At 44.8% G+C, this 27,487-nt stretch overlaps 2 protein-coding genes and 1 long non-coding RNA gene across 6 annotated transcripts in view; 1 reads left to right on the top strand and 2 right to left on the bottom strand.

Moving 5' to 3' along the window:
• The window catches only part of TUBGCP2 (tubulin gamma complex associated protein 2), a 97,688-nt gene extending 89,122 nt beyond the window's left edge, over window positions 1-8,566 (bottom strand). For 2 of the 3 annotated variants that reach the window (XM_045022885.1, XR_006580850.1), the window contains exons 1-4: window positions 8,380-8,566; window positions 5,330-5,487; window positions 1,343-1,471; window positions 554-730 (exon numbers count right to left, since the gene is read on the bottom strand). In XM_045022885.1, coding sequence (XP_044878820.1) covers window positions 554-730; window positions 1,343-1,471; window positions 5,330-5,479 — 456 coding nt within the window. In that variant the 5' untranslated portion in view covers window positions 5,480-5,487; window positions 8,380-8,566. Of the gene's footprint in view, window positions 1-553; window positions 731-1,342; window positions 1,472-5,329; window positions 5,488-8,056; window positions 8,197-8,379 lie in introns of those variants that run through there. The other variant, XM_045022886.1, reaches the window with a different exon arrangement.
• Window positions 8,567-8,735: 169 nt separating this feature from the next.
• ZNF511 (zinc finger protein 511) lies at window positions 8,736-22,400 on the top strand. 2 transcript variants are annotated; one of them, XM_045022889.1, is made up of 6 exons: window positions 8,736-9,035; window positions 11,564-11,637; window positions 12,913-13,114; window positions 15,449-15,573; window positions 17,433-17,571; window positions 22,239-22,400. In XM_045022889.1, the coding sequence occupies exons 1-6, from the start codon at window positions 8,895-8,897 to the stop codon at window positions 22,284-22,286; spliced, it is 729 nt and encodes a 242-aa protein (XP_044878824.1). In that variant the 5' UTR covers window positions 8,736-8,894; the 3' UTR covers window positions 22,287-22,400. The 2 variants fall into 2 exon arrangements, with proteins under 2 accessions (XP_044878824.1, XP_044878823.1); XM_045022888.1 differs by having other exon boundaries at window positions 17,433-17,621.
• LOC123373768 lies at window positions 17,836-27,410 on the bottom strand. Its single transcript, XR_006580852.1, has 3 exons — window positions 26,704-27,410; window positions 20,504-20,593; window positions 17,836-18,246 (listed from the first exon to the last, which is right to left on the bottom strand). It is a non-coding gene; the product is annotated as an uncharacterized LOC123373768 (long non-coding RNA).
• Window positions 27,411-27,487: the final 77 nt, after the last annotated feature.

Below are 27,487 nucleotides of genomic sequence, written 5' to 3'. Positions count from 1 at the left end.
TAGTCCATGTTGGTCTAGCTAGAGCAATCCACCATCCAAGCTGTAGTGGACTCCTTCTTAGGCTGTCTCTCTGACTTCTTTTTCAGTCCCAGATGAGAGCAGCCAGCTTCTTCCAGAAGCCCACTCTTTATGCTCTCCCAGTCCTCTGCCTCCAGGCATGGCCATGCTGAGTTTGCAATCGCACCTGCCTAGTACTGAGTGTCAATTGTTCAGTCCTGGGGGCTTTCATTGTCCCTTTGGACCCTACATTGATCTTCATCAGTTTTGACCAGTTCCTTAATTATCCTATTTACTGCAAACCAGATAGCAAGGTGACACCCACACCATGTCCTGCGTCTCTTCTCCCTACCCCCTAAGAGAAAACATCCTTTTTTCTTCCACTGGGAAGCAATGCAAAGTACAGAGGGAAAGTGAGACACACATAGGATTTAAAAAAATATTACAGAAAATTCCCACTTTGCCACAATTACACCACAAGATAATAAAAGTTAATGATTAAAGCCCTAAACTCTCAAGGCAGTCTTGTATCTCCAGTCTGTGGAAGAAACAGTACCTGCTGTACAGTGGAGCTGGTTGTTACACTGCCAAGTTGCTTGCGTAACTCCTCGAGTTCCTGCATGGATATCTTGGAAGTGGTTGAGGGAATGGTAAAACTGGTGTTGCCACTTGTTGTGGCATTCACTGCAAGTTCTGCCCTTTCCTTAGCATTCTGCTGTAAATACTGGAGTGTCTACAAATACACAACAACAAAAAGAACTTATTCATGAATGCAGCACAACAAGGATTTAGACAAGATGCTCTAGAAATATCAAAAAAATGATAAGAGACATTCACTCAAATGCACACAGTTATTGCACATCTCACCCCTTTTTCAACGACTCCTTGATTCAAGTATTTTATAAGTTGTCTTTGTGCAAGATAAAGGATGTAAAATGTTAACCGGTAAGCATTAGTCCTACCAGTTAACCCTCCTTAACCCCAGCCGGTTAACTGTTTAAACAAAATATATTTTAATCGTTTGAATGGTTAACTTCTAAAACAGTAAAATGTATGGTTTTTACGCCTAATATAATTAAAAATAGCTTGAATGGATTTTTCTCAAAGTCAAAATTAAAATTCATGTCTAGGCCTAAAAGAAAACTTGCTGGGAAATTCATGAGTAACGAGAAAACTGGGAGTTAAAATGAATGCTCGCACATACCCTATTGTAATCTTAACTAGTTGCTTCAGATATGTTTGTCTAAACAGCTTCTTAATAGGGTGTACTATAATCAGAAATCATTGTTCTTATTTCCAAATATTATGCATCAGACTGACAGAAATGCAGAAACAAATATGCTACCTCTTTGTCTTCTGTGAGCTTTGACAGCAAATACACCAAAGGATCTAAATTTCTTGTATTTTTAGATTTCAGCTCATCATACTTCTTTAAAAAATCTTCTGGCGTTCGAGAAAATTCTGCTATTTTAACCTGTAAAACATCATATAATAATACAAGTTAAGTATTTAAAGATAAATGTTAGCATTTTAGGAGAAAGTTTCAAATGCACTATTTAGAAGCACAAAAAAAAGTCAAACCTTGGCTTTGGTGTTTGTAAAATGGGGCTACCTTTGCATATCCAACTTTACAAAGAGCCACTGAAGTGCTGCACAAAAAACAGTATGTGATCATATAACTAAAGACTGTATGCACAAGTAGCAAGGAGTAAGCTTACATGTGTATGACAGAATACACCCGTGTCCAAACTACACACTACTGTAATAATGTTTGTATAAGGTATGCCTTGTGAGGTATTTAAAAATTCATAATTTGCAATCAATAATGTCATGGCAAAATGCACACAGCAACATTATATGTAAATTTATAAACATAAGCTGAAATCATGACTGAAGTATTTTTCCCAGATAAGTCTGGAGAGTGGCTAAACTACTTTCTTGGAGACAAAGGGCAAGCTGATGCTTCAGCCAGGCGTCAACAAGGCTGATCGACCATTACCTCCTGAGTGGCCATTCTTTGGCAAGGCAGAAAGCAGGGACAAAAATCTACATCTTAGCAAAGACACAGCATGGAGTTTCCTTTCTTCACTAGACTGCCTGTCATCTTGCTCCCAGCTGGAAATGCTCCTCAAAGGGGAGACGGGACTACAAAAAGAAGGTGTACACACCCAAGACATCCTCCTCTCTCTCTCTCTGGCATTGCACCTAAGATGATAAAGAGAAACAGCCATTGAACTTGGTGGGGAAGGAGGGTCCTGACCTAAGAGTTTGATCAGGACCCTCCTTAATCAGCTGGAGCATGAGGTAGGAAACTTTGCTTGAATCTCAGGTCATGTCTACACTATGGACCTTACAGTGGCACAGCTGTGCTGCTATAAGGTCTCCCGTTTAATCGCTCTATGCTGGCAGGAGAGAGCTTTCCCGCCAGGATAATTAAACCACCTCCAACAAGTGGCGGTAGCAATGTTGGTTGGACAGCATCTCCCACTGACATAGTGCTGTCCTCATTGGCACGTTTGTTGGTGAAACTTATGTCGGTCAGGGGGTGTGTTTTTTTCACACCCTTTACCAACAAAAGTGCTAGTGGAGACAAAGCCTAATATAGTTTCTTAAATTAGACATTAAGTATTTTATCTTTATTTTTCTTGTAACCATTTCTAACTTTTATGCCTGTACTTGTACTCACTTAAAATCTCTCTCTTTGTAGTTAATAAACTAGTTTTGCTGTTTTATTTAATCCAGTATGTTTAAATTGGAGTGTCTGGGTACTCTATTTAAAATAATAAGATGGCATATTATTCACTTAAAGAAATCACAGACTTAATGTATTTGTACTGTCCAGGAGAGGACCCGGCAGTACAGGACATGCATTTCTGGGGGAAGATCCTGGATGGAGGGTGTGTTGGAGTCACCCTGCAGTATAACCAAGACTGGTGAGAGCCAGGATGTAGCTGATTGGCTGCAGTTACACACAGACACTCAGGGTGTCCTGTATGCTGGAAGGCCGTTTGTGAGCAGCCCAAGTGGGAGCTACTAAAGCAAGGCACCCAACATTGCAGGGCAGGGGTCACACAGCTCCCCACTAGTCTGGAATGTGCCCTTGTATGTCACAACGTGCTACCTTAATTCTAGCATTTCCTAATTTCTAAGTGATTCTCCTTTACACTCTTTACTCCTAGGGGAATTCTGCACCACTGCACACATGCAGAATGAATGTTCCCTGCAGATTTTTTTTTCTCTGCAGAAAATACATTCTGCTGGAGAGATTCTGAAGTTACTCCTTTCGCCCACCATGGGCTGCTGTGTCACCAGAACAGAGGGCAGCCGGCTCACCTACCATAGCAGCCAGCAGCTGATAGGGAGGAGAAGAGGCTGTATTCCTCACAGTGCCCTGCCCGTGGGGCCAGATGAGGAGGCACGGGATATGGGGGCGGACAGAGTGGGGCACACAGGGCTTCTGGGGGTCACACAGACTGGGGATCAGAAGGGCTAGTGAGGAGATGACAGACTGGGGTGGGGGCTGAATGGGAGTGGGGATGCAGGGCCACATGGGGACAGGGGCAGAGCCACATGGAGATCAGGGACAGGGGGAGTGAGTGAGGTTGCAGGGACATATGGGGACGGGTCCACATGTGCCTGACTGAATGGGAGAGGATAAGTGTCAGCCAGGGCTCCATGGGAGAGGCTCCCCAGCTCCCTAACGATCTCTCCCTCCTCCCCCAAAAAACTGTTAAATACTTCTCCCACCCACACCCAACAACGCTCCAAGTTTACTTCCAGGCTCCTTCCCAGCAATTGGTTCCTTTTCCCTCAGCTCCTCCATTATCCCTGACTCCCCTAAGCCTTGCAACTATTTCTGAGGGATGTGGGAAATAAGTTTCTGTATTGTAGTTTAAATGAATTATTACTGTAAGTTCTATATTACTATACCTAGTTAGGAATCTATTTGTCAAAAAACATTTCCTGAATCTTTTCTGTTGCCTGTATTGTTACAGACATACCTGTTGACAAGTGTATTTTGAAATACAATTACCAAAATAATTGAAACTGGCATGATTATATTATGTTATTTTGACAAAAAATATGCAGAATTTTAAATCATTATGCCCAGAATTTTTATTTTTTTGGCACAGAATTCCCCTACGAGTGACTCTTCATACAGTTATTTTAACTAAATAGAATTGTGTGGAATTCCCAGGATCTAAAAATAAAGAGAGAAAATAAAGATATATAGTCATCTGCAACTATCTGCTAGACAGAAATAGAATACTGGGTTCTCTTACTGACTCTGGGCAAGGAGTATGATCCAGTTGTTAAAGCAACAGACTTAAAGTTAGGGTTCTACTTGTTTATTTAATATTGTTTATATTTACACAATTCTCATTAATCTGTGGGTCTCAAAGTTCTTTGCAAAGGCAGGTATACAGGAATATCCCCATTGTACATACACCATGGCCAAGATCTGGCATATTCTTTCTGAAAGACAGTGTGGCTAAATGAATGAGTTACAGATCTAGGTTCTGTTCCAGGTTCCTTCAGAGTAGGTCTGTACAAACTCTAAACTCCAGATTCCCTCCCCATTTTACAGACAAGATATGATACCCATACTCTAGGCAGTAGGAAAGCATGAGGTCATGCTCAACAACAGGGATGGGAATTGCACAGGACTATTAATGATCATAAGTGGAAGAAGTGAGGCAAGAACTCATGGACTCCTGGCCTTCCTCTAGGCCAAATGGTACTCTGTTGGGGGGGGAGAGGGTAAAGAGGTGGAAAGCAGCAACTCTATACTCCTACTCATTTACAGATCCAAGGATAGCATTAGCCCTTTTGGCCACAGCATTGTACTGAGAACTGATGTTCAGCTAATTATCCACCACCAACCCCAAGTCCTTTTTCAAGTCACTGCTTCCCAGGATAGATTCCCCCATCATATCAGAATGCCCTTTATTCTTTGTTCCTAGATGTATACATTACATGTCCTTATTAAATAGCGTATCATTTGCTTGTGCCCAGCTTACCAAGAAATTCAGATTGTTCTGCATCGGTGACCTGTCCCCTTCATTATTTACCACTCCCCCAATTTTTGTGTCATCTGCACACTTTATCAGTGATGATTTTATATTTTCTTCCAGGTCATTGATAAAAATGTTAAATAGCTTAGGGCCAATAATGATCCCTGAACCCGCACAACATACATCCCTGTTCAATGACAATTGCCTGTTTATGGTTATATTTTGAGAACTTGTCAGCTAGTCACACTCCAATTAAGAAAAAAATGCATTTCAACCATCACTGCAGCCTAGCAGTGAGTAAATCCAAACTAGCTCACCTTAGCACTGTGTGCAGACACAGTTGTGGTAACATAAGGCGTTCGGTTCTTTTGCAGGAGATCTATGTACACTTCAGCTCCTTCCCCTCCATGAACACGCAGCAGGCTTAACAGCTCATTGACATCATGGTGAATGCGGAATTCACTCATGCTTCCACCTAGGGTTACAGATTTCACAGCACACTGAATGCAAAGCACAACAGATGATCCTTACCACTAAAACTCAAAGCTAATCAATAAGGGTAAAAAAATTCCAAATTGCCTTAGTGGCCTAGGAGCCCAAGTCTCATTTTCAAAAATGAGACAAGCTTAAATTTCACTGAAAGTCAACATAATTTAGACTCTTCAGTACCTAAATCATTTTTTAAATTGGGACTTAGGGCTTGTTTACACATGGTTATGACTACACTACAGAACTTAGTGCTGCTAGTGCAGAGGCTCGTAGCTATGTTGGCGGGAGATGCTCTTCCGCTGACATAGCACTGTCCACACCCGCTCTTAAATTGGTTTAATTTACGTCACTCAACGGGGTGGCTTATTCATACTCCTGAGCAACATAACTTATACCAACTTGAGCAGCATTGTGTACACAGCCATGGAGTTGTGCAGAAATAATGGTTCCTGCATAACTCCATATGTGGACACTTTTATTCTGGAATAAGAGTGTTTTATTCCTCTGTAGTTCAATTCACTTTTAAAGTGTATTAAACTAAACAGGAACAAGGCACACAAATTCTTGAACAAGTGTGTCCAAACATAGCTGTCCCTGAATAGTTCCACGTATAAACAAGTCGCTAGATTCCTAAGCCCCTTAGGCACTTTTGAAAATTTTACCCCACAGCTTTGTAATATGCAGAGTACAGGCTCTCTTCAGCAGAGGTTAAATTTAAAGGTGTTGCTGCAGGCTTCTGAAGGCTGGATTGCTCTCATACTTGCACCAAAATAAAAAAATCCTTTGTAATTCATACTTGCACCAAAAATCACAAAAGATGCGACTTAAAACTGAGTTAGGCCTGGTCTACCTGGGAGAAACTGACCAGGATAGCTATTTCAGAAAAATTATTCCAGCATAATTTAGCTATATTGGAATAATTTCCTCATGTGGACACAGTTCTGGAATAGTTACTTTCAGAACAGAGCATCCACGAGGGGGGAGTTATTGCATAATAGTGATAGTGGAATTGTTATTCTGAAATAGTTACAGTAGCCAATTTCCACATGTAGATTAGCTGTTAGTAATTACAGTGGAAAAGCTAGAGAAAAAAGTATTTCCTTTCCTTTGCCTCTCAGCCTCTGCCTACTTTGTCTCTTCATCTAATGACCAGATCTTAAACTCCCCATTAGTTACACTGACTCAACCACAAAGTATGCTTGGGGAGATGTCTCCCACTGAAGGAAGAGGAAGCCCTCTAAAGGTTAAATGGCAGGAAGGCAGCTGACCATCAGTTTACACTAACAAGTCTGCATGTCAAATAGGAAACATCTTGACCAAAGGCACAAAACTGAAAAGCCCCATTAGCAGGAGAAAAGCAGGAAAATGGTATTTAAATAATGGTCAAATACTGAATAGCTGAATACTGGGAACAAGATACAAAGGTGATGGGCATGGTATAGAGACCTAGATTAAATTACAAAGAGCAAAATGCTCTAAAATCTGCAGGGCCCTTCCCTAAACCAATATTCTTCTCTATAGATATACACCTGGATTGCACAGTGAGGTCTTGTCTAGACTAGGATTTGGAAGTTTTTAGCTAACACATGTTAATAACCCAAACATCTTCCAAATCTGAGTCTAGAAAAGCCCTGGGAGAGAAGAGTAGCACAGCAGATCTTCTCATCTTTAGATATTCAAGGGTAAAAAAAGGAACTTATTACAGTTCCACACATTTTCTTGCAACATCAAATAGAGTAACAACTAATGGGAAAGAGATAACTGAATCCTCACACAGTTATTCTGAATTTAGCATTGTTTTTCAATATACTTAGCTAACCTCACTGGGAACGTCAATCAAATCCACACTTAAAAAAGTAACATACTAACATAAATCTGTGGGAAAATAAGACTGAGTGAAATCTGGTGGCTTTATTTCACAACTGGGTTTGAACCGTAAAGGAAACAGAAATATATTTGGAGTTTTAGCGAGAAGGAAACAGTGACTGATTTTGACTTATTGTCAGTAGATATCCTCACATACCGACATAAATTAGATATAGTACAGGGCTAGGCAAAGAGAAGATGAAAGGAGCAGGCAGAGAGAGAGTCTGCATAAAAACAAAAGATGCTACTTCAGCTAATAATTTTAAAAGCTCCTAATCAAATCCAGACAGAGAACAAACTCTGAGAATAATGGGACGAAGGGTCCTGTCACATTAATTCAGATTAAGGTCAGTGATGTAATAATGTGCGCTGCCTTGGTGGGAAGGATATCCCCACACGATTAGAACTAATTTTGGTCCCTGCAGACAGTAGTGGGGCTCCTCCACAACCAAGAGCAGTGACAACCAAAATGCTACGGCCAGGGGCTAGAAATCCCCTGGTATGCAAACTAAGCAGGGAGCCTCTCTCTCTATTAGGTGAGCCCAGTGCCTGAACCTCTAAAGGAAACTACAAAAACCTCTCTTCAAGAAAGCCTTTGGACACCTCTGCACTGACACTACTGACATTCACCTGCCTGCCCCACAACACGTAAGATACGGTGATAAATCAATCAAAGACCAAGCACCCACGGGAGAGCAGTGCCAGAGAACCCCGAGCGTGGTGTTGCTATTGGTTTCGGCGAGAGGGCAGATCCCCCTGGGGGTCAGTACCACCCCGCAGAGCCAGGCTCCCCCGGCCCGTCGCGTTGCCACTACGGGAACCGCTACCCCACTCGAGGCCCAGGTTCCCGCTCACTCCCTGGCGCCGGCGATAATCGCTCTCCAGCCGGCCCCGCACGAGCCCTGCGCTGAGGGCCGCGGGGTGGGGGGGGGAGGGTAACAGGGCCGAGCGGCAGCCCTCAACCCCGCTATCCTCGTGCGCCCCGGCGCCCGCCCGGCTGGGAAGCGGATACCTTGTGCCGGGGCTGAGCAGCTCTCGCCGCCGCGCGCTGGGGGGGAGGGAGGCGGCGCGCGCGGAGCGGACCGCACGTCGATGGGCGGGTTGGTGGCGCTCCGGGGCGCGCGCTCAGTGCACGAGACTAGAGAAGGGCCGGGGGCTATTCAGGAATCCACACCGCAGCCGTTAGCGGGAGCCAGCAGCACGCCCGCGACGACCACGCGACGCGCGGGGAAGAGGTGCGCAGACTCCGATTGGCTGACGCAGAAGCGGCAGCATCCCTGGAGCCAATCAGAGAACAGGGTGGGGACCTGTCATTTCAGGGCACGCCCGCCCGTGTTTCCCTGCGCTGCCCTGCTGATGTCTCCTCACTAACCGCCGCCCCGGATCGCTCCCAGACCTCACGGTACCCGCCCCACTCCGGTGTGACCCGGAAGTACCCGCCGACCCGGAAGTGATCTTCTCGTTCCCCCTGTCCCCCAGAAGATGGCGGTCCGGTGAGCGCGCCCTGTTCGCGGGGACTTCGACAGGATGCTGCTGCCGCCGGAGCTCAGCGTCTCGCTGCGTGTGGAGCGGCCCGTGTTGCCCGTCCGGCTCCGCACGCCGCCTCGGGCCCCGTTCTGCTTCTCCCCCAGCCGCCTCCGCTTCCATCGCCAGCACGAGTTCTTTGAGGTAAGGCCCCGGCTGCGACTACAGCTCCCGGCAGCCCTCGCGTGCCTCTGGCCTGCTCCCCGCGGGGCAGGATGGGAAATGCAGTTCCCAGCGGAGAGGGTACCTGCGCGCTCGACGGCGCCAGCCGGGACGAATAGCAGCGAGCGCTGTTGTCAGCCTCCCCCCTCCCCCGGGTTCCTCCAACCCAGTGCCCGCCGGGTGCCCGGCCCGCGAGAGACACCTGCTCGCCAGTGCCGCCAGCCGCGAGAGCACAGATCACCAGCTGGACCCAGCCGAGGCTCCCTTTGGCAGTACCGTGTGTTTCGGGCTGACCCGTGACTTCGCGATCCCCGCCGTGACCCCCGCTGTCCTGGAGCTGTTCCTGTGCCCCTACCCGCGCCTCACCTCTGCTCGCTCCTCACGCTGTTCCGCCCGCAGCAGGCAGCCAAAGAGAGGGCTCAAATTTTCCAGACGCCTGGAGCGTCTCACGGCATTGCCAGGCGGGCCCGAGCCGCAGCCAAAATCCCATTCCCCACAAATCAGGAGCGTTAACACTATGCTCCTGTTGAACTAAGGGAGCGTTTTATGTAGTCATGTGACTCAGGACCTGTGGTTTCAGGAAAATGGCCCTAAACTGTGAGACTGGCTGTAAGCCTGTCCTACTGGTGGCAGGAACCAGTCCAGCCCAGCAACCTCCAGGGATGAGTCCTTCATTTGGTCTAGCTGGGGAATGCTGTAGGTTAAATCTTCCTGATCCCCAATGGGCTGGGCACTGTGATGGCCAGGGTCTTCAGGCTCTTGGACAAGGGTCCTATGTGTCCACTCTGCTAGAGTCCATGACATAGTTTTATGTAGATCCTCATGTCTCTAGCCCTTTTGGTTGCAAAAAAAGTATTTTAGTGCAAAGCAAACTGAGGTGAGCCTAAGTCTGCAGACAGGTGGCTGTAGTACCTCTGCTGCTTTTCAGAGCTGTGTAAGTAGCAATGACGGTAAGGAATCCTCTGTGTTGTGCAGCTCTCAGGAAATGTCCGAGCAGCAGCAGCAGAGACAAGCACTAGAGTTCGTCACAGAGGTTGAGGACAAACTTCCAAACCAGTTAGGACCAGGAGCAGAACTGTGCAGACTCATCGTCCACCATCACCACCGCTCTTCATCACAGCAGCTAAAAGGCCCTACGTTGTGAGGGTGGAACAGAGAGTTCTTTTCAGCGGCCAGGTTGGGGTGAGACGCACACAAGTGGGCATCAAATATATGAGACTTCTGTTAGCAGATACAAAAACTAGAGCCCTCTAGTAGGGCCAAGGACAACACCCTGGAAGGAGTTACAACCCTCCCCTTTCCCAGCATCTAGGGTGGGTTTGTTGTCTTTCACCTGGATAGTGAGGCCTCTGCCTTTGGTTATAGATTCTGGCACTGTTAACTGAGTTTGTAACTAGTTAATGGCATGACTGGCAGCTCAATGTGTTGCTTAGGCTGGAACATAGCAGTCTCGCTGTAACATTCAGCAGTTTTGTCAGTCTTCTGTCCTCCTAGCTTTCTGTGATATGATGTCTGAAGTGTAGTGTTCTGTTTTAGTGATGCCTGTCAGGGCACTATATCTGGTGAGGCACTGTGGGGGGAGGGATAGCTCAGTGGTTTGAGCATTGGCCTGCCAAACCCAGGGTTGTGAGTTCAGTCCTTGAGGAGGCCACTTAGGGATCTGGGGCAAAAATTGGTCCTGCTAGTGAAGGCAGGGGGCTGGACTCAATGACCTTTCAAGGTCCCTTCCAGTTCTAGGAGATTGGTATATCTCCAATTATTACCTTTATTACCTAACTGCTGAGTCTATTCCAGAATGCTCTGATATGCTGCTAGGGCGACATGATGTGTGCAGATGTGTAAATGTGATTATAATGGCAGAAAAGAAGTTGTATGGAAACAGATTTACAAGTAAAATGGTTCAAAGTGACTGTGCTTCTTTGAAAGCTGCAGTGGACTGTTCCCCCCCACCCCCCCTTTTTTTTTTAATTTAACAAGAAGAATTCTGAAACCAGTCCATGATAGCAGCATATTTGTTGCTGTGCTGCCTGATTTAGCCACTTGGAACTTCTCAGCCATGGCACAGAGAGAACTCTTGATTCCTGCTCCAAAAGCACAGCCCCTTTCCACTTCAGCTAAAGAAGAATCCCCTTTGGATGTGTGATCCTTTTCAAACATTATGCCCATGAGTTAGTCTCGGTGATCTTGAGTGTCTCTAGAATTATGTTCTCAGTTGTTAGCAACAAAGCAGCTGATAGTAACAGTAGAGGACACTGGTACATATGTGTACACAAGCCCTGGGGCTGTGTTGAGTATGCCAAGCTGCACTTTTAATCGTGGTCTATAAGCTGGGTTTAGCAAAGTTTGATCAATATATTATGCTTGATCCAGAGTCAAGTTCACAGTAACATGTATTCTCATTCTTAATTCTCTTTTAACAGAGTTACTTGTTGAGAATAAAAATAATTTCCAATTTGCTTTTTGAACACACATTGCTGTAACATGCGTATAATCGCTATTCCCTGTTCCAGGATGGAGACATTCATAGACACTTGTATCTCCAAGATATCCTAACAAATGTTACCGAAGTTACCGAAAGATCCAAGTAAGTGGTGTCGTTCATACAAATTCTGTTGTGGGTCCTGTTAACAAAAATGCATTTGATTGAATTTTGACCCTCCCTCTAACTACCAGTTTGTGGTCCATACTGTCTGTCAGTGTTGTATACATCTGGCTTGGACTGGATTCATTAAGGATAAACAAATGTTGAATAGTTGTGGAGTACTTTCAATCATTCCTAGTACCAGATCAAAGTAAACTGATTCCCCTTTGGTATTTCTTGACAAAGAGAGGTCTCTTGATGGATGGTACAGGTTTTTTTGCTTGTTTGTTGCAACTTCAGATAAGCTTCGGCGCCTCTTTCCTTAAGAGGAATATTTCTCTATACACCAGTTCAAAAACATCAGCATAAGTGATTGGAGTTGAGTCTTATCTGTCTGAGTTATACAGACACGAGACAGGGATGTTTTCAATCTCCTTTATTTTTTGCGCTAATCATGGAAACGGAGAAGGAAGGAAGACATCACAAAGTGCCTTACAGGTGGAAGATGTGATAGTTATTGAACCTGAAGCTTTCCCTATAGTTATTGAAAGAAATTCAGGTGTCGAGGAAGCATTTGGCTTTAAAATGATGTTAAATTTGAAATGTTGGTTATCTCCTTTGCCAGATCTGGAGAAATCATCCCTTCAGAAAACATGGGTATAAATGGGCAATGAATTCCCGAAGGTACCAGGGAATTTAAATCTCAGCTAACCTAGAAGATCTGAGTAAATTACATGATAGATCATTACTTCAGTCAATTAAAAAAGATTTGGAGTTCAGGGGAAAATATGCAGATGTTTGGTCAGGGAAAATAACCTTGTCAAAATGAACCCAAGATTTCCATCTAGTTTCAAAATATTCAGTAGTCATCCCAGAAAAAACTCAAAGGCACCTAGAGAACAAAGTGAGCTATTTCATAGAGATCTACCGGGATTTTGAAATATAAAGCTCATACCTCATACTGCTGCTCAGTATTAATTCATTACATAATTAATTGTAAGTTCAGCTCTGTATGCATGACCCACAGGTTCTAGCTGTGAGTTAGGTAAAAGGAGTCTGAGCCACAAATATGAGTTCCTAATTACAAAATCCTCACAAACTAATTCTATTGTCTTTCCAGTTTAATAGTGCTCATCTTCTCCTGTGTCGAGTAGATCTTAACGAAAACTACCATAATGTAAAGATTTTATTTAGATGTATGCAGAAGAACTGATTCACATGCTCTGGGTGGCCTTGACAAAAACTAAAAATATAAATGTTTTCATCGCTTCCTTCTAGGGTGTCAGAATTCTGTTGTCATATTGTTGGGTGCTGCCAGGTCTTTGATACCTTAGAGGGTTACGAACATCACTACAACACACTGCACAGGAACATGTGCTCTTTCTGCAAACGCTCTTTCCCCTCTGTGCATCTGTTGGATACTCACATCCTGGAGTGGCATGACTCTCTCTTCCAGATAATGGCAGAGAAGCAAAATATGGTGAGTTGCAAGCAAAGATTTCATTGTGTATCCAGCACGTGAGAACATTCTAGTAACACCCCTCACCCCCACCCCCTGCACAATAATCTTGCTTCCCCCTCTCCCCCAACTCATTTTTAGGTCAGGACCCCTACAATTACAACACTGTGAAATTTCAGATTTAAATAGCTGAAATCATAAAATGTACTATTTTAAAAATTCTGTGACTGTGAAATTGACCAAAACGGACTGTGTATTTGATACGGTCCTAGTTATAGACAGAGCACAAGACACAAGTTGATTCATGCAAAAGGAAAACAATAACATTCTTTTCAGTCTCTAGTTCCTTCTATCTCTAAGCACTACATGTTCTTTATGCCTCAATGTCCAGGGATTTAAGAATGTATTATTTTTGTTTTTCTAATGAAGAAACTGTGGCTCTTGGAGAGGAAGAGACTTTCCCATGGTCATACACAGTGCCAGGAGTAGAACCCAGATCTCCTGCATGTAGGACTAGCCATCCTCTCTCCTTTGCTTATTGTAAAAATGAGAATAAGTGGATAAACACAAGTGTGTAAGTCTGACTTGAGCTAACTTCTCCCTAGGATAATAGTACCTAAAGGAAAGAAACAAGGGAAATGGGTCTCCTGTCAAACAGGCTCTGTCCTGCATGTGCAGTGCTAAAGTAGTCGGTTTGCCCATCTGTGGAGTTGGAATTGTTAACTGGTTTAATCAACATAAGAACGGCCGTACTGGGTCAGACCAAAGGTCCATCCAGCCCAGTATCCTGTGAACCAACAGTGACCAATGCCAGGTGTCCCAGAGGGAGTGAACCTGACAGGTAACAATCAAGTGATCTCTCTCCTGCCATCCATCTCCACCCTCTGACATACAGAGGCTAGGGACACCATTCCTTACCCATCCTGGCTAATAGCCATTAATGGACTTAACCTCCATGAATTTATCTAGTTCTCTTTTAAACCCTGGTATAGTCCTAGCCTTCACAACCTCCTCAGGTAAGGAGTTCCACAGGTTGACTGTGCGCTGTGTGAAGAAGAACTTCCTTTTATTTGTTTTAAACCTGCTGCCCATTAATTTCATTTGGTGGCCCCTAGTTCTTATATTATGGGAACAAGTAAATAACTTTTCTTTATTCACTTTCTCCACACCATTCATGATTTTATATACCTCTATCATATCCCACCTTAATCTCCTTTTTTCCAAGATGAAAAGTCCTAGCCTCTTTAATCTCTCCTCATATGGGACCTGTTCCAAACCCCTAATCATTTTAGTTGCCCTTTTCTGAACTTTCTAATGCCAGTATATCTTTTCTGAGATGAGCAGACCACATCTGTATGCAGTATTCAAGATGTGGGTGTACCATGGATTTATATAAGGGCAATAAGATATTCTCCATCTTATTCTCTATCCCTTTTTTAATGACTCCTAACACCCCGTTCACTTTTTTGACTGCCGCTGCACACTGCGTGGACGTCTTCAGAGAACTGTCTACAAGGACTCCAAGATCTCTTTCCTGATTAGTTGTAGCTAAATTAGCCCCCATCATATTGTATGTATAGTTGGGGTTATTTTTTCCAATGTGCATTACTTTACATTTATCCACTAGCTTCCAACTTTGCTAATATCTAAGCATCCTGAGTTCAGTCAGCAGATACTTCTCTTTTCTGTCCTCTCTAAACTACACATTTTTGATCAAGGAGGTTTCCTGCTGCCACCATGTGCAGGTACTTGGGGAGCCAGTATTGCACTCTCCAGGATTTTGTCTGATGGGCCTTAGTAGTTTGGACTTTACCTCATACACATGCAGGCAAGAAACCATGTGCAAGGGGTGGCAGAAAATAAACAATATTTTCCTAATACTAGAGATGGAAGTACTTCCTAATACTAGAGATAGAAGTAGTTTCCCAACAAATTAAACTAGTTCCAAATTTTGTGAAACAATCTCAGTGCACCCATGTAACTTGAAGATTGTAATGTGTGAATTATATTGGGTTTCGTAGGTTTTTAAGGCTAAAAGGAACCACGCAATCATATGGTTTTAATAACACAGGCCATAAAATATACTACCCCCAGTGGTTCCTGTGGTGGAGGGAATGACTTTTCCCTCATGCATAAACAAAAGTTGTAGAGCCCAATAGTTTATGATTGGACTAAATCACTTTTCAGAGAGGATCCAGTAGATGATGATGATGATACATCTTTAGTACTGTGTATCAGTATGGAAGTGCCAGGTAGACATCTTGTCTTGCCTTGGAGAAATTCTGTGTGAATAACTCCCATCTTGCTTATACTGCATAAGTTTTAGAATTACCTTTCCCTCTTCTTGCTTTTTAGTATCAGTGTTTGGTAGAAGGTTGTGTGGAGAAGTTCAAGAGCAGCAAAGACCGAAAAGATCACTTAGTCAAAGTACATCTTTATCCTTCTGATTTTCGATTTGATAAACCAAAAAAAGCTAAAAGGTAAGTGCCAAATACACTGCCAAAGCAAGCATTTATCCTTCTGTGTGCTGGGGACTGGGCCTCAGAAGCAGAGAACACCTGACAATCCAGCAATCTCATGCTTCTCTGGGCTTAGTCAGTAGCACTTCATATTTACAAAAGCTAGTGTCAGATTCCAGAGCTCCTGCATTCCCTTCCCGTAATTGCACTAGTTTATTTCTGGCCTCTGGAGTATAAAGAGGTTGTTTACTGAATGCAAAAATGTTAGAGCCTAGCATGCGAATTCATGAGCCAAGGAATACTGGCCTTCAGGTCCTTCCAACAGGGGTGACTCACCCACATCACGTGAGTGAAAGGGGTGCTAAAAAAGACATTTGCTCACTCCTCATCAGTGAACCAATGAGTCCTCCCCATTCTGCCAAGCCCCTTGCTTCCCTTGCACTCTCCCTGAAGTACAGAGAGCCGAGCTGCAATCTCTGCAGCACCTGCTCTGCTCCAAAGGGTGCACTCTGTTCCCTTCTCTGCCTGTGTACTTCAGGGAGGTGAGTGCAGGGCTGAAGGGCAAACAGTCTCTATTGTGGCGTCGGTGGCAGGAAAAGGCCTGCCAAGCTGTGTCAAGTGCAGGAATCCATCCCCAGAGTGAGTGCATGGGCCTGGAGAGCCCAACACATGTTCAGGAATCCTATCCCAGGTGGAGGAGGCTGGCAAGTCAACCAGAGGGTACCAGTGACCCTGCACAAGCAAGGGCCAGAGCCATTCCCGCCCAGTTCATGCTATCTGTGGGTTAGGGTGCTGCCCACAGCCATATGATGCCTGTCCCTCACCTCTTCTGCATCACTCTCTATTCTGGTTGAAAAACATGGCAGAACAGAGGCATGCTCCTTTGTTTGGTGCTTGGCTCTCTGTCCTGGCCATGGAGCAGTGGAAGCATTAAGGGAGAGGAGCCAGCCACGAGTGTGCAGCTGAGTCTGGTGGAAGAGGAGAGAGAGAGACTGCTATAGATTCTTACATAGGATTCCTTTCAGTGCTACATGAACAGCTGGAGAAGCAAAGTCCTGATTGGCCCCATGCGTAGGCATGCCCATTTCCCAGGTGGCTGTAAGAAGTTTGTAGTAGTGGTATGAATACAGACACACTTACGTGAAGCAATGATGTTACTAATCAACTTTTTCGTCTCTCCCTTAATGTTACCATTCCTATTCCAAGGCTGGGGAACCATGGAGGCTTATTTAGCAATGAAGGGTAATCTCTATCCTTAACAGTTTAGTAAGCACACAGTGGGGCAGAGCCATTGGCTCTTACAGACTGATCTGAGCAGTGACACTAGCAATGGCCAGTGATCTCTCAGGCAATCAAACCCACTCGGTTATCACTAGTTTTCAGTTGAATGGCTTAGAACGTAGAAAGGAAGTGAACTGCTGATTGTAGAAAGTGTCTTTCTTAGCCACGGATCAGGCACCAACATTCTTATCTTTGGAGCATGACTCCGTAAGCAATGGACGGAAGGAAACTCATTGACCCTGCTCAGCCAGATGAACCCAGTTATACTTTATGGGCATAAGAAGGAAGCTTGTGGTGAAGCCCATGTACTGTAATGCAGTAGTTCTGACTCTCCACTCTGCAGACCCCCTTGTAAGAGAGCTCCTCCTGTGAGCCAGCTTCCCTCTAGCACTACAGTGCTCTGCTTGCTTGAATATTTTACAGGCCACCCAGAGTGACCAAGGACACTTGCTGCCGTCTGCTAGCCCCCCTCTGACTCTCCTGAGCCTGTTTTACTTAATTTGTTTTGTAGCCTCCTGGTCAAATGACCTTGGGCCCTTGAGCCTAAGCTGACTAGGAGGCAGTTGGCAGCTCCTGAAAGGAGAGTTTTGTTTCTGCAGCAGCACCAAGCACAGGAAGCCTCCCTCTAAGCTGGATGTGAGCATGCCAATGGATGTGAATGTGGAGACTTTCGAGCAGTCGCAAGTGGATTCCATGGAAATCTGTCCAAGTGAGAGCGTGGAGAATCCCACCCAGCCTGTGAGTGGCCCAATTTCATCACTGCAGGAGAAAAAGCTCTATAAATCCAGGTCTGTTTTCCTTTATGTAAACTCCTTGCAGTAGGGATCAGGTCTTCATATGTGCTGGGGCAGTACCTAGCACAATAGAGCCATGACCTTAACTGGGGCTTTGGATGCTCTTGTGATGTATTGTAAAGTAATACCTTTAAGTGCTCATCCCAAGTGAGGGCTGAGCCTTCTAAATACACATTTATGCACAAAGCTTAGCACTTCTGAAAAGTTAACATGATTTTTAATTGATGTTTGCAAAGAGTTTGAAGAAAAAAAGCAAATTCTTGGTGTTTGTTTGCAGTTTACTAGGATTAAACTGCTGTTTCTGTACTTAACAGGTGGCAGCAGCAAATGACTGCTTTGTGCATTGATAGTGATTCATTTCTTTGATTCTTGCGGTCACAACTGAGAATCTTTGCAGTAACAGAGAAGTGTAATGAATGAGAAGCACACACTCACCCAAGGAAATGCCCTCAAATTCACCTTTTTTAAATAATCAGCCAGCCTGGGGGACCCGGAAGGGGTGCAGTCTTCTCTTGAGTCTTTCTTAGGATCCAGTTAAAGCAAGTGGATTTGATTGTGTGCAGCACCTCCAGCAGGTGAGGTGAGGTTGTGCAAAGGTTGCTCCAAATTCTGGGCTGCTCTGTGGATTGAAACTGCCATCAGTATAGTTAGAGCAGCCTCTGGTTAACTGTGACTTGCAAAGGGCAGTGTAGAGTCAATTGTGGTTCCTGTACAGCTCTTGTATGCTACTGCAGCAATGCACAGGGGCCAGGATGGGGGTCAAAACCTATCCCTATATAGGTATTCTTTTCTTTAAAATCTGAAGTTCCTTATATGTATTGTTAGGCTGTCAAACTATTAAAAAAATTAATCACAATTAATTGCCATTTTAATCACACTTGTAAACAATAATAGAGTACCAATTTAAATGTATTATGAGTATTTTTTGATGTTTTTCTACATTTTCAAATATATTGATTTCAGTTACAATGCAGAATACAATGCTCACTTTATATAATTATTTTTTATTACAAATATTTTGCAAGTCGAAGCATGACAGGGCATAAGAATGTTTAGCATATTTGGCCGATAAATACCTTGCAACGCTGACTGCAACAGCCATGTGAATGCCTGTTCTCACTTTCAAGTGACATTGTAAATAAGTAGCGGGCAGCATTATCTCCTGTAAATATAAACAAACTTGTTTGTCTTAGTGATTGGCTGAACAAGAAGTAGGACTGAGTGGACTTGTAGGCGCTATAAAGTTTTACATTGTTTTGTTTTTGACTGCAGTAATGTTAAAAAAAAAATTCTACATTTGTAAGTTGCACTTTCATGATAAAGAGATTGTACTACAGTACTTGTATTAGGTGAATTGATAAATACGATTTTTCTTTTTTACAGTGCAAATATTTGTAATAAAGATATAAAGTGAGCACTGTACATTTTGTATTCTGTGCAATTGAAATTAATATATTTGAAAATGTAGAAAAACATCCAAACTATTTATAATAAATTTAAATTGGTATTCTATTATCATTTAACAGTGTGATTAAAACTGCAGTTAATCACAATTAATTTTTTAATTGGGTTAATTTGTTTTGATGTAATCACTTGAATTAACAGTGATTAATTGACAGCCCTAATTGTTAGTAACACCTGAGGTTTTTAACTCAAAAATAATTCTAGGGATCTAATTCACTTGTCAGCATTTCTGCTGTTTTATTATTTGCATTTTCTCTCAAACCTAATCTAGTCACTTTCACTTAACAAAAATTCCCCACCAGTTCTGCTAAGCTGGCATTAGGACTGGTGGGAGCCGTAGTATAGACGAGGCTCTACTGGCCAGGCACATTTTTACCATATTGACCGTTAATATGGTGAAAAAAGTTCAAATGAGATGGTGGAAAAATGGCTCTAGCTGCAGGAGACTTGCTTACACAAGGGCTAACAGTGGTCCAGAAAAACAGGGTGAATATTTTTGTAAAATTACCTAACTTGGCTCAGGCCTCAGTCCCAGGCTTCAAGCCTTGCCTACCCATAATAATGGTAAAAATTTCAAAGCCCACAAAAGGATATTGCACCCATTTAGCTATATTGCTTTCTAAACCAATGAAGTTAAATCAGTGTAACTTTGTTATGTAGACAGGGCCTAGTCACAGACTTTTCAGTCTCCTTTAAGATACAAATGTATAACTTAAACTTCACTTTACCAAAAAGTTGAATTGGGGGCGAGTAGTGGTTTTCCAAGTTCTGCCCACAAAATAAGGTCCTTCTGCTTCAGATGCTAAAATAAGACACTGCTCACATTAAACTTCAGATTTTCAAAAAATGATCATGTGTGTTCTGCTGTGCTTGACTCCCCCTTGGTGAGGCTTGCCCTGCTAGCCTCTTGGGGCTTGGCTCCTTGATTTAGGAGGAAGGAGGAATAAGAGGAAGTATCCTCCAGGTGTAACACACATGGTGCCAAAATGAGCTGTTACTCTTAGGCCTGGTCTACACTAAGGGGGGGGGGGGGTCGAACTAGGGTACGCAAATTCAGCTACGCGAATAGTGTAGCTGAACTCGAAGTACCCTAGTTCGACTGACTTGCTCGTCCAGACGCGGCGGGGTTGAACGCCGCGGCTCCAAGGTCGACTCCGCCACCGCCGTTCGCGGTGGTGGAGTTCCAGAGTCGACCGGAGCGCGCGGGGAGTTCGAACTATTGCGTCTTGATTAGACGCGATAGTTCGAATTCCAAGAAGTCGAACTCACCGCGTCGACCCACGCGGTGAGTATGGACCTGCCCTTAGTGGCTTGTGCAGATCTTCATAATGTGATATTTTTCCCCCCTCTCCTTTGGGCAGTGAAATAGTTAAGTGTTGACATGTCAGCTCAGATGCCTAACAATAACTCACCGACTGGATGAGATGAACAGGGAAATTCAAACCTCACAGATGCTGTTTCAGGTTTTCTGTAGGCAGACACCGCTGCATCTGTTAAAAACCCTTCAAAATGTGAACAGAATGTATCATTCATAGATTCCGAAGCCAGAAGGGACCATTGTGATCGTCTAGCCTGACTTCTTGTATGTCACAGGCCAGAGAACTTCCCCCAAAATACCATAATTCCTAGAGCAGATCTTTTAGAAAAACATCCAATCTTGCTTTAAAAGTTGTCAGTGATGGAGAATTTATTGTGACCCTTGGTAAATTGTTCTAATGATTCATTACTCTCACCATTAAAAATGTATGCCTTTATTTCCAGTATGAATTTGTCTAGCTTCAAATTCCAGCCTTTGGATCGTATTATATCTTTATCTGCTAATAGAAGAGCCCATAATTAAATATTTGCTCCCCATGTAGATACTTGTAGACTGTAATCAAGTCACCCTTAACCTTCATTTTGTTACACTCAAGAAGCTCAATCTATGTAGCTTATCATTATAAGGGGAAATAACAGTTTTCAAGTACATAAAAAGTTGTTATAAGGAAGAGAGAGAAAAATTGTTCTTAACCGCTGAGGATAGGGCAAGAGGCAATGGGCGTAAATAGCAGCAAGGGAGTTTTAGGTTGGACATTAGGAAAAACTTCCTAACTGTCTGGGTAGTTAGGCACTGGAATAAATTGTCTGGGGAGGTTGTGGAATCTCCATCATTGGAGATTTTAAGAGCAGGTTAGACAAATACCTGTTAGGGATGGTCTAGATAATACGTAGTCCTGCCATGAGTGCAGGGGACTGGACTAGATGATCTTGAGGTCCTTTTCGGTCCTATGATTCTGTAAGGCATGTTTTCTAATTCTTTAATCGTTCTATGGACCCTCTCCAATCTATCACCATCCTTCTTGAATCATGAGCACCAGAACTGGACACAGTATAACAGCAGCAGTTGCACCAGTGGCAAATACTGAGGTAAAATAACCTCTCTACTCCTACTTGAAATTCCCCTGTTTATGCATCTCAGGATCACATTAGCTTTTTGACCACAGTGTCACACTGGGAACTCATGTTCAGTTGATTATCTGCCATGACCTCCAAATCTCTTTCAGTGTCACTGCTTCCCAGGGTAGGGTCCCCCATCCTGTAAGTATGGCCTACATTCTTTATTCCCAAATGTATACTTTTACATTTAACTGTATTAAAATGCCTGTTATTTGCTTGTGGCCAGTTTACCAAGTGATCCATATCGCTCTGAATCAGTGACATGTCCTTTTCATTATTTATCACTCTCCCAATCTTTGTATCATCTGCAAATGTTATCAGTCATGATTTTATGTTTTCTTCCAGGTCATTGATGATGATGATAAATAGCGTTCATAAGGGCTAGGGGGATTTTTAAAGAGTTTAGGGTGTGGAGAACTAAAGGGTTGCCAAGGAGAGGTGGAAGTATGTGGTCTCCTCACAGACCAATCCTTCCCCGTTCAGGTCCTGCCTTTACATTGCTGACTGTGTCCCTATGAAGCAGAACTTTTGCTAATGCGCTCTCTGTTAAACAGCAGTCATTGTCATTTCCTACCAGACTAAGTTGGTTTCTTGTTAGGTATCTCAGCAAAGTGACCATTCCGGTTAAGTGTGCTCTGAGTGGCACATACATAAGTACAAAAAAACAAGACATCAAGATTTTTGTATTAACATGGTATATTTTTGTTGCAGAATCCCATCAACTATTTGCTTCGGGCAGGGCGCCAGCCGAGGATTTAAAAGCATGAAGAAGAAAGTATGAAGGTCACTGGAGCAGATTCACAAGGAATGACAAGTAAAGACAAGCAGAAAAGGCCTTGCCCCCGAGGTTAATAAAAGATACAACTAATCATTCATGGGTTTGCTTGTTCCTCCTGGTTGAGCACAACAATGGATGTGTTGAATTTGCTGTACACTGAGGGCAGGGAAGGCTTGGGGCTGTCCTTTGTGATCATGGATGATCCAACGCCAGCAATTTCTGCAGCAAGGAAAAGCAAGAGAGAAGGAAGGAGGAAGGGATCTTGTGTTTGTAGATGTTTGAGTTCCATAAATGCATGGAGAAGGGGCACTTAACCGAAGGGCTGTATTTGTTTCCTTCCCCGCTCCACCAGGGGCTCCACTTCTGTACTCCTTTGTCCGGGGACGAGTTGGACAATGTGGTAAAGGTGGTGGTATGCCAGCGTTCCATCACCATCAAAGTAAGGGTAAACACTCCCCTGCCCAAAAGGCTGTGGAGATGTTGATGGGGGCCAGCTGGAGGATGACTGGGAGTCCATGGGCTCAGTCAGGTCTGGAGACCTTGCAGCCCCTGCCATGCTACAGGACAAGCTGTACCAATTCCTGGAAGACCCAGGAGGAAGGTAGTCTCCAGAAGTGGGGGGGGTTCAATCTCCTCTTCCAGGGTGCAAGGGCCATTTTGGGAGGGTCAAGGGATCAAGAAGTGGCACTCCGCAGCCTACCAGTGAACTCACAGATTCCACAATTCCCTGACACCTTTGGGAAGTGCAGGTGCAGGTGGTGCTGCTGCCCCAATTAAACCAACTACCATTGCATCTCTGAATACAAGAGGCTGTAGGATGAGTCTCTGCTGATGCTAGGTACTCTCCTCGCTTTGGGAGGGATGGGGATGGTACTCTGTGATCTTCCTGCAGGAGACTCACATAGATTCAGCCACCAAACCCAGCTGGAGTGGGAGGGAAGAGGATGTACTTCAGCCACCTCACTGCACTCTTGGGCTGGGTGGCCACCCTGTTTTTCCCGGACCTATGGCCCAAGGTCCTGGGGGTTGCCGAGGTCATGCCAGGGTGCCAGCGGCACCTCTGAGTCTGCATGGAGGGGCTGAGCCTCAATCTTGTCAACATCTGTGCCCCAATACCCAATCCCGAAGCGGGTGCAGTTGTATCCGTGGGCTTTTGCCTTCCTTGGCACTTTGGATTCTCGTAAGTGCCTGGTCCTGGGTGGGGATTTTAACAGCACTCTGGATGTGCATGAGAGAAGTGCTAGGCCACAGTGGATGTCCTCAGGGAGATCGTTACGCCCTGGTAGATATCTGGAGCAACCACCACCTGGATGACTCCACCTCCTTTTCCTGTGCCTGTGTAGAGGATACTCAGTCATGCCACTCCTGGCTGGACCGCATTTACGTTTCCTATTTTAACTCTTTTTGGGCCCACTCCTCCAGCATCAGGTTGGTCCCCTTCTTGGACTACCATGTGGTATCTCTGATGGTTTATTTGATGCCTGGGCAGCTGGGGCTGGCCTACTGGCATTTTAACAGCCTCCTGGAAGTTCTGGCTGGCCTGGCGGAGGTAGAGGTGGTGGGATGTGGGGAAGAGGCATGCCTAGTTCTTCTACCATGACTACATCGGGGGGCCAGTCAGAGGAGGGATGTGGCAATTGAGCAGTTGGAGTGGAAGGTTTTGGAGCTGGAGAGGTGCCTGGACACTCACCCTGGGGATCCATCCTGCTGCAGGTAGTGTCAGGAGAAGCAGGATGAGCTCTGGGTCCTTGATGACCATTGGTCGCAGGATGCTTTTGTCTGATCGTGTATCCAGCTTCTTCAGCAGGTGGATTGCGGCTCCTGCTTCTATGCCATGGAGAAAAAGCATGCCACCTGCCCCCTGGAAGAGGACAGCACCCCTCTTACGGATCCAGTAGAGAAGCAGGAAAGGATGGGAGCTTTCTATGCAGACTTCTCTATGGTCCAACTAATGCTGGTGCTTGTGAGATCCCATGGGACGAACTCCCTACAGTCAGTGCGAGTGACTGGGACTGGCTGGAGCTTCCTCTGCTCTGGCTGAGTTCTTGGAAACCCTCCGTCTGATGCCTAACAAAATCTCTAGGCAATAATGGGCTGAACTTGAGAGTTGTACTGTGCATTCTGGAACGTTCTTGGGCTAGACATTGCCATTGTCTGGACCAAGGCCCTGGGGAGTGGGGCATGTCTCATGTTGTGCAGGACAGGCCATGCTTGCCCTGCTGTCCAAAAAGTGGGACCTCCATGACATGAGGAATTGGTGCCTAGTATCAATACTCAGCCTGGACTGTAAGGTCATAGCTTTGAAGAAGTAGGAATTTTTTGTAATATTTTTTATGAAGCCAATGTGCCTCAGTTTCCTCAATGCTTTACATGGCCACACAGTGGGGGAATAAGTTTACTCTCGGGGCAGGCTGAGACACATAGGTGTGTATGTTGCCTAGCTGTTTGAGCTGGCAGAATGTGTCATTAAAAGGACTGAACGAGACAGACCCATATCAGTGGAAAATCCGAGAGGACTATAGAAAGCCCAGTCACCAAGACATTGACACCTAACAACCAATGACCCAGAGGGAGGAGGATTTCCCCAACTCTCAGCAGAGAAGCTGAACAGAGACTACATCTTAAGAACAAAGGACTGGGAGGTGTAAGGTGAGGGAATAAGAGTTGGTTTGTGGCAGAACCTTGGAGTTCTCTCACCTGGGAGCTGACTAAGGCCATATCTACATTGCACTTTCCTCGCTCAGGGGTGTGAAAAAAGACCCCCCTGAATGACAAAAGTTTTAATGAGAAGCATTGGTGTGGACAGCGCTTTGTCAGCGGGAGCCACACTCCTGGTGACCAAGGTACCACCTCTTGTTGGGAGTGGCTTTATTTTGTCGTCAGGAGAGCTCAATCCCGGCAATAAAGAGCGGCTACACTGCGCACCTTACAATGGTGCAGCTGCAGCGGCACAGCTGAGCCATTGTAAGGTGCGCAGTGTAGACGTAGCCTAAGGAAGGAAGTCAGAGAGAGAGACAGCCTGAAAATGGGGTTCACAACAACTTGCCTGGTGCTCTGGGCTGACCAGAATGAACTACGCTTTAATCTTACGTCTCTATGCCAACCTAAGGATTTCTTATGCTGTGTTCTTGGTGACTAATAAACCCAGCTCTTTTGCAAACATTGGTGGAATGTCACTGTAAAAACTTGGTGGAATGCATTAATCCCTGAAGACTGTATAAGTCTCTAACCAGGACAACCTTTGTCTGGTGTGAGATCTTTTCCAGCTGGCGAGTAGGTATGATTGGTCACTCCACCTCCTGTCCCTTGACCAGGAGAACACCTGTGACAGGGTGGATCATGGGTGTTTGGCTTTGGTCTTCAATTCATGGAGTTTCTCCAGGTGCTGTGCACCTCTGCAGAATGCCTGGGGAAGCTCAACTGTGCCCTGACCAAGCCTGTCATCTTTGGTCAAGGGGTGCATCATGGCTGCCCGCTCTATGGGCAGCTGTATGCTATTGCCATTGAGCTCTTCTCAGTCTCCTCTGCAAGAGAATGACAGGTTGGTACTGTGAAAGCTGGACTTGAGAGTAGCCCTACTGCCATGTGCTGACAATGTGCTCCTTGTGGCCCGGGAACTGGCATGTGTGGAGGCTTGCCAAGCCATCTATTCAGCAGTCTCCTCTGCATGGGTCTACTGAGTCAAGAGCTCTGCCCTGATGGTTGGGTACAGGTATCAGGTGGTCTCTCTCCTATCCACGTTCTCTGCCATCTGGTGGAGCAGGAGTCCAGTGCTCTATCTTGGCATGTACCTTTCTGCCACCAATCTCTCCCAGCTGGAGAATTGCATCAATCTAGAGGCCAGGTTGTCTGACCAGTTGCAGAGATGGATGGGGTGCTTTGGTGCCTTTCCCTTTGAGGCAGGGCACTTGTGATCAACCAACTGTTCCTGTCCATGCTCTAGCACCAATTCAATACCCTGAGGCTGCTCTTGAGAAGCCTGGTCAGCCTCCAGAAGAAGATCCTGGAGTTCGTCTGGTTGGGAGTGCATTGGGTCTCTGCGGGGGTCCCAACTGTATCATGAGCAATGTTCATTTTGGCATTCTCTAACTTGAGAGTGCTTGACTTTGCACACTTTTAATCCTCTAACTTTGTATTTTCTAATTTTTGTGGATTAGTTTATTGATGAGAGCAACTTTAACTAATGTTAAACACAGTTTTTTTTTATTTGAGCATTGTACAAAGTCTTGTTTGAGGAGGGAACAATTGCGAGTCTTTCTTGTGATGATAGGAGATGACAAGTAAATATTCAGAAAGCCATATATAGCGCCCAATGGGTAAGAAGCAAATAAACAATATACATGGAAGGAGCTATAATTCTCTATCTTAGTTTCATGTAACCCCCTTTTCAGCAAGTACCTTTGAAAAGCAGTGTAGAGTACCCCAGTACAAGCCCAAAGGAACCGAGTAGCAGCTGATCCAAGCCCGGCTTTGACTGAAGCTCCTCTGAAATAATGTTAGGGGAAATCAGCAAAGGCAGCTGTTGCCATGACAGCCAGGGCACTGGTGACTTTCCCAGTGTGCAAATGACCTGGAGGGGAGAGAGTGCTAAGTGACTGATTATCTCTGATGTCACAATGTTACTGCTCAGGCAGCTGCAGGGGGCAGTAAATGTGCAGGGTGTGAAAAATCAGGCTTTTCTGGTGCTCTGGTTTTCCCAAACTTCCTAAAAAACCCAGCAACAGCCAAACCCAAAATACACATTGAAAATCATTTCACACACATAATCATTAGTGGCTGAAATGTGGTTCAATTCTCCTTGGCATTGTTACCAGATGTGGCCGTTACTTTGGGGTATGCTCATTTATTAGGGTTACTCTTCTGGGGGAGTTCTGTAATTCTATTAATATACTACTTGTGTCACTTATGTGTTCATATGGAGTTCCACTTTTCCCTTCTGCAAGTCCCTCCCAATGGAGCTATCCTGCAGGACCTAGGTTCTCCAGGGCTGGGTTCCTCCAGCTCCAGAATCAGATGAACTCACACTCACACTCACCCTCTCTCTGAGCAAGAGATTGTTTGCTGATAAAGCAGTTAGAGTGGTTTCTGAATCAATTCCTGCTGCCTCAACAGCTGTAGGAGGCTTCTCCACCCCATGCGGAGTGGTGGGAGTTTGGAATGACCAAAAGCATCATACATCACA

The sequence above is a fragment of the Mauremys mutica genome, chromosome 7, assembly GCF_020497125.1.
Source record: "Mauremys mutica isolate MM-2020 ecotype Southern chromosome 7, ASM2049712v1, whole genome shotgun sequence".
Taxonomy (NCBI): domain Eukaryota; kingdom Metazoa; phylum Chordata; order Testudines; family Geoemydidae; genus Mauremys; species Mauremys mutica.
Note: the sequence above shows the minus strand (reverse complement) of the source record. Positions and strands in the feature narration are given on the sequence as shown.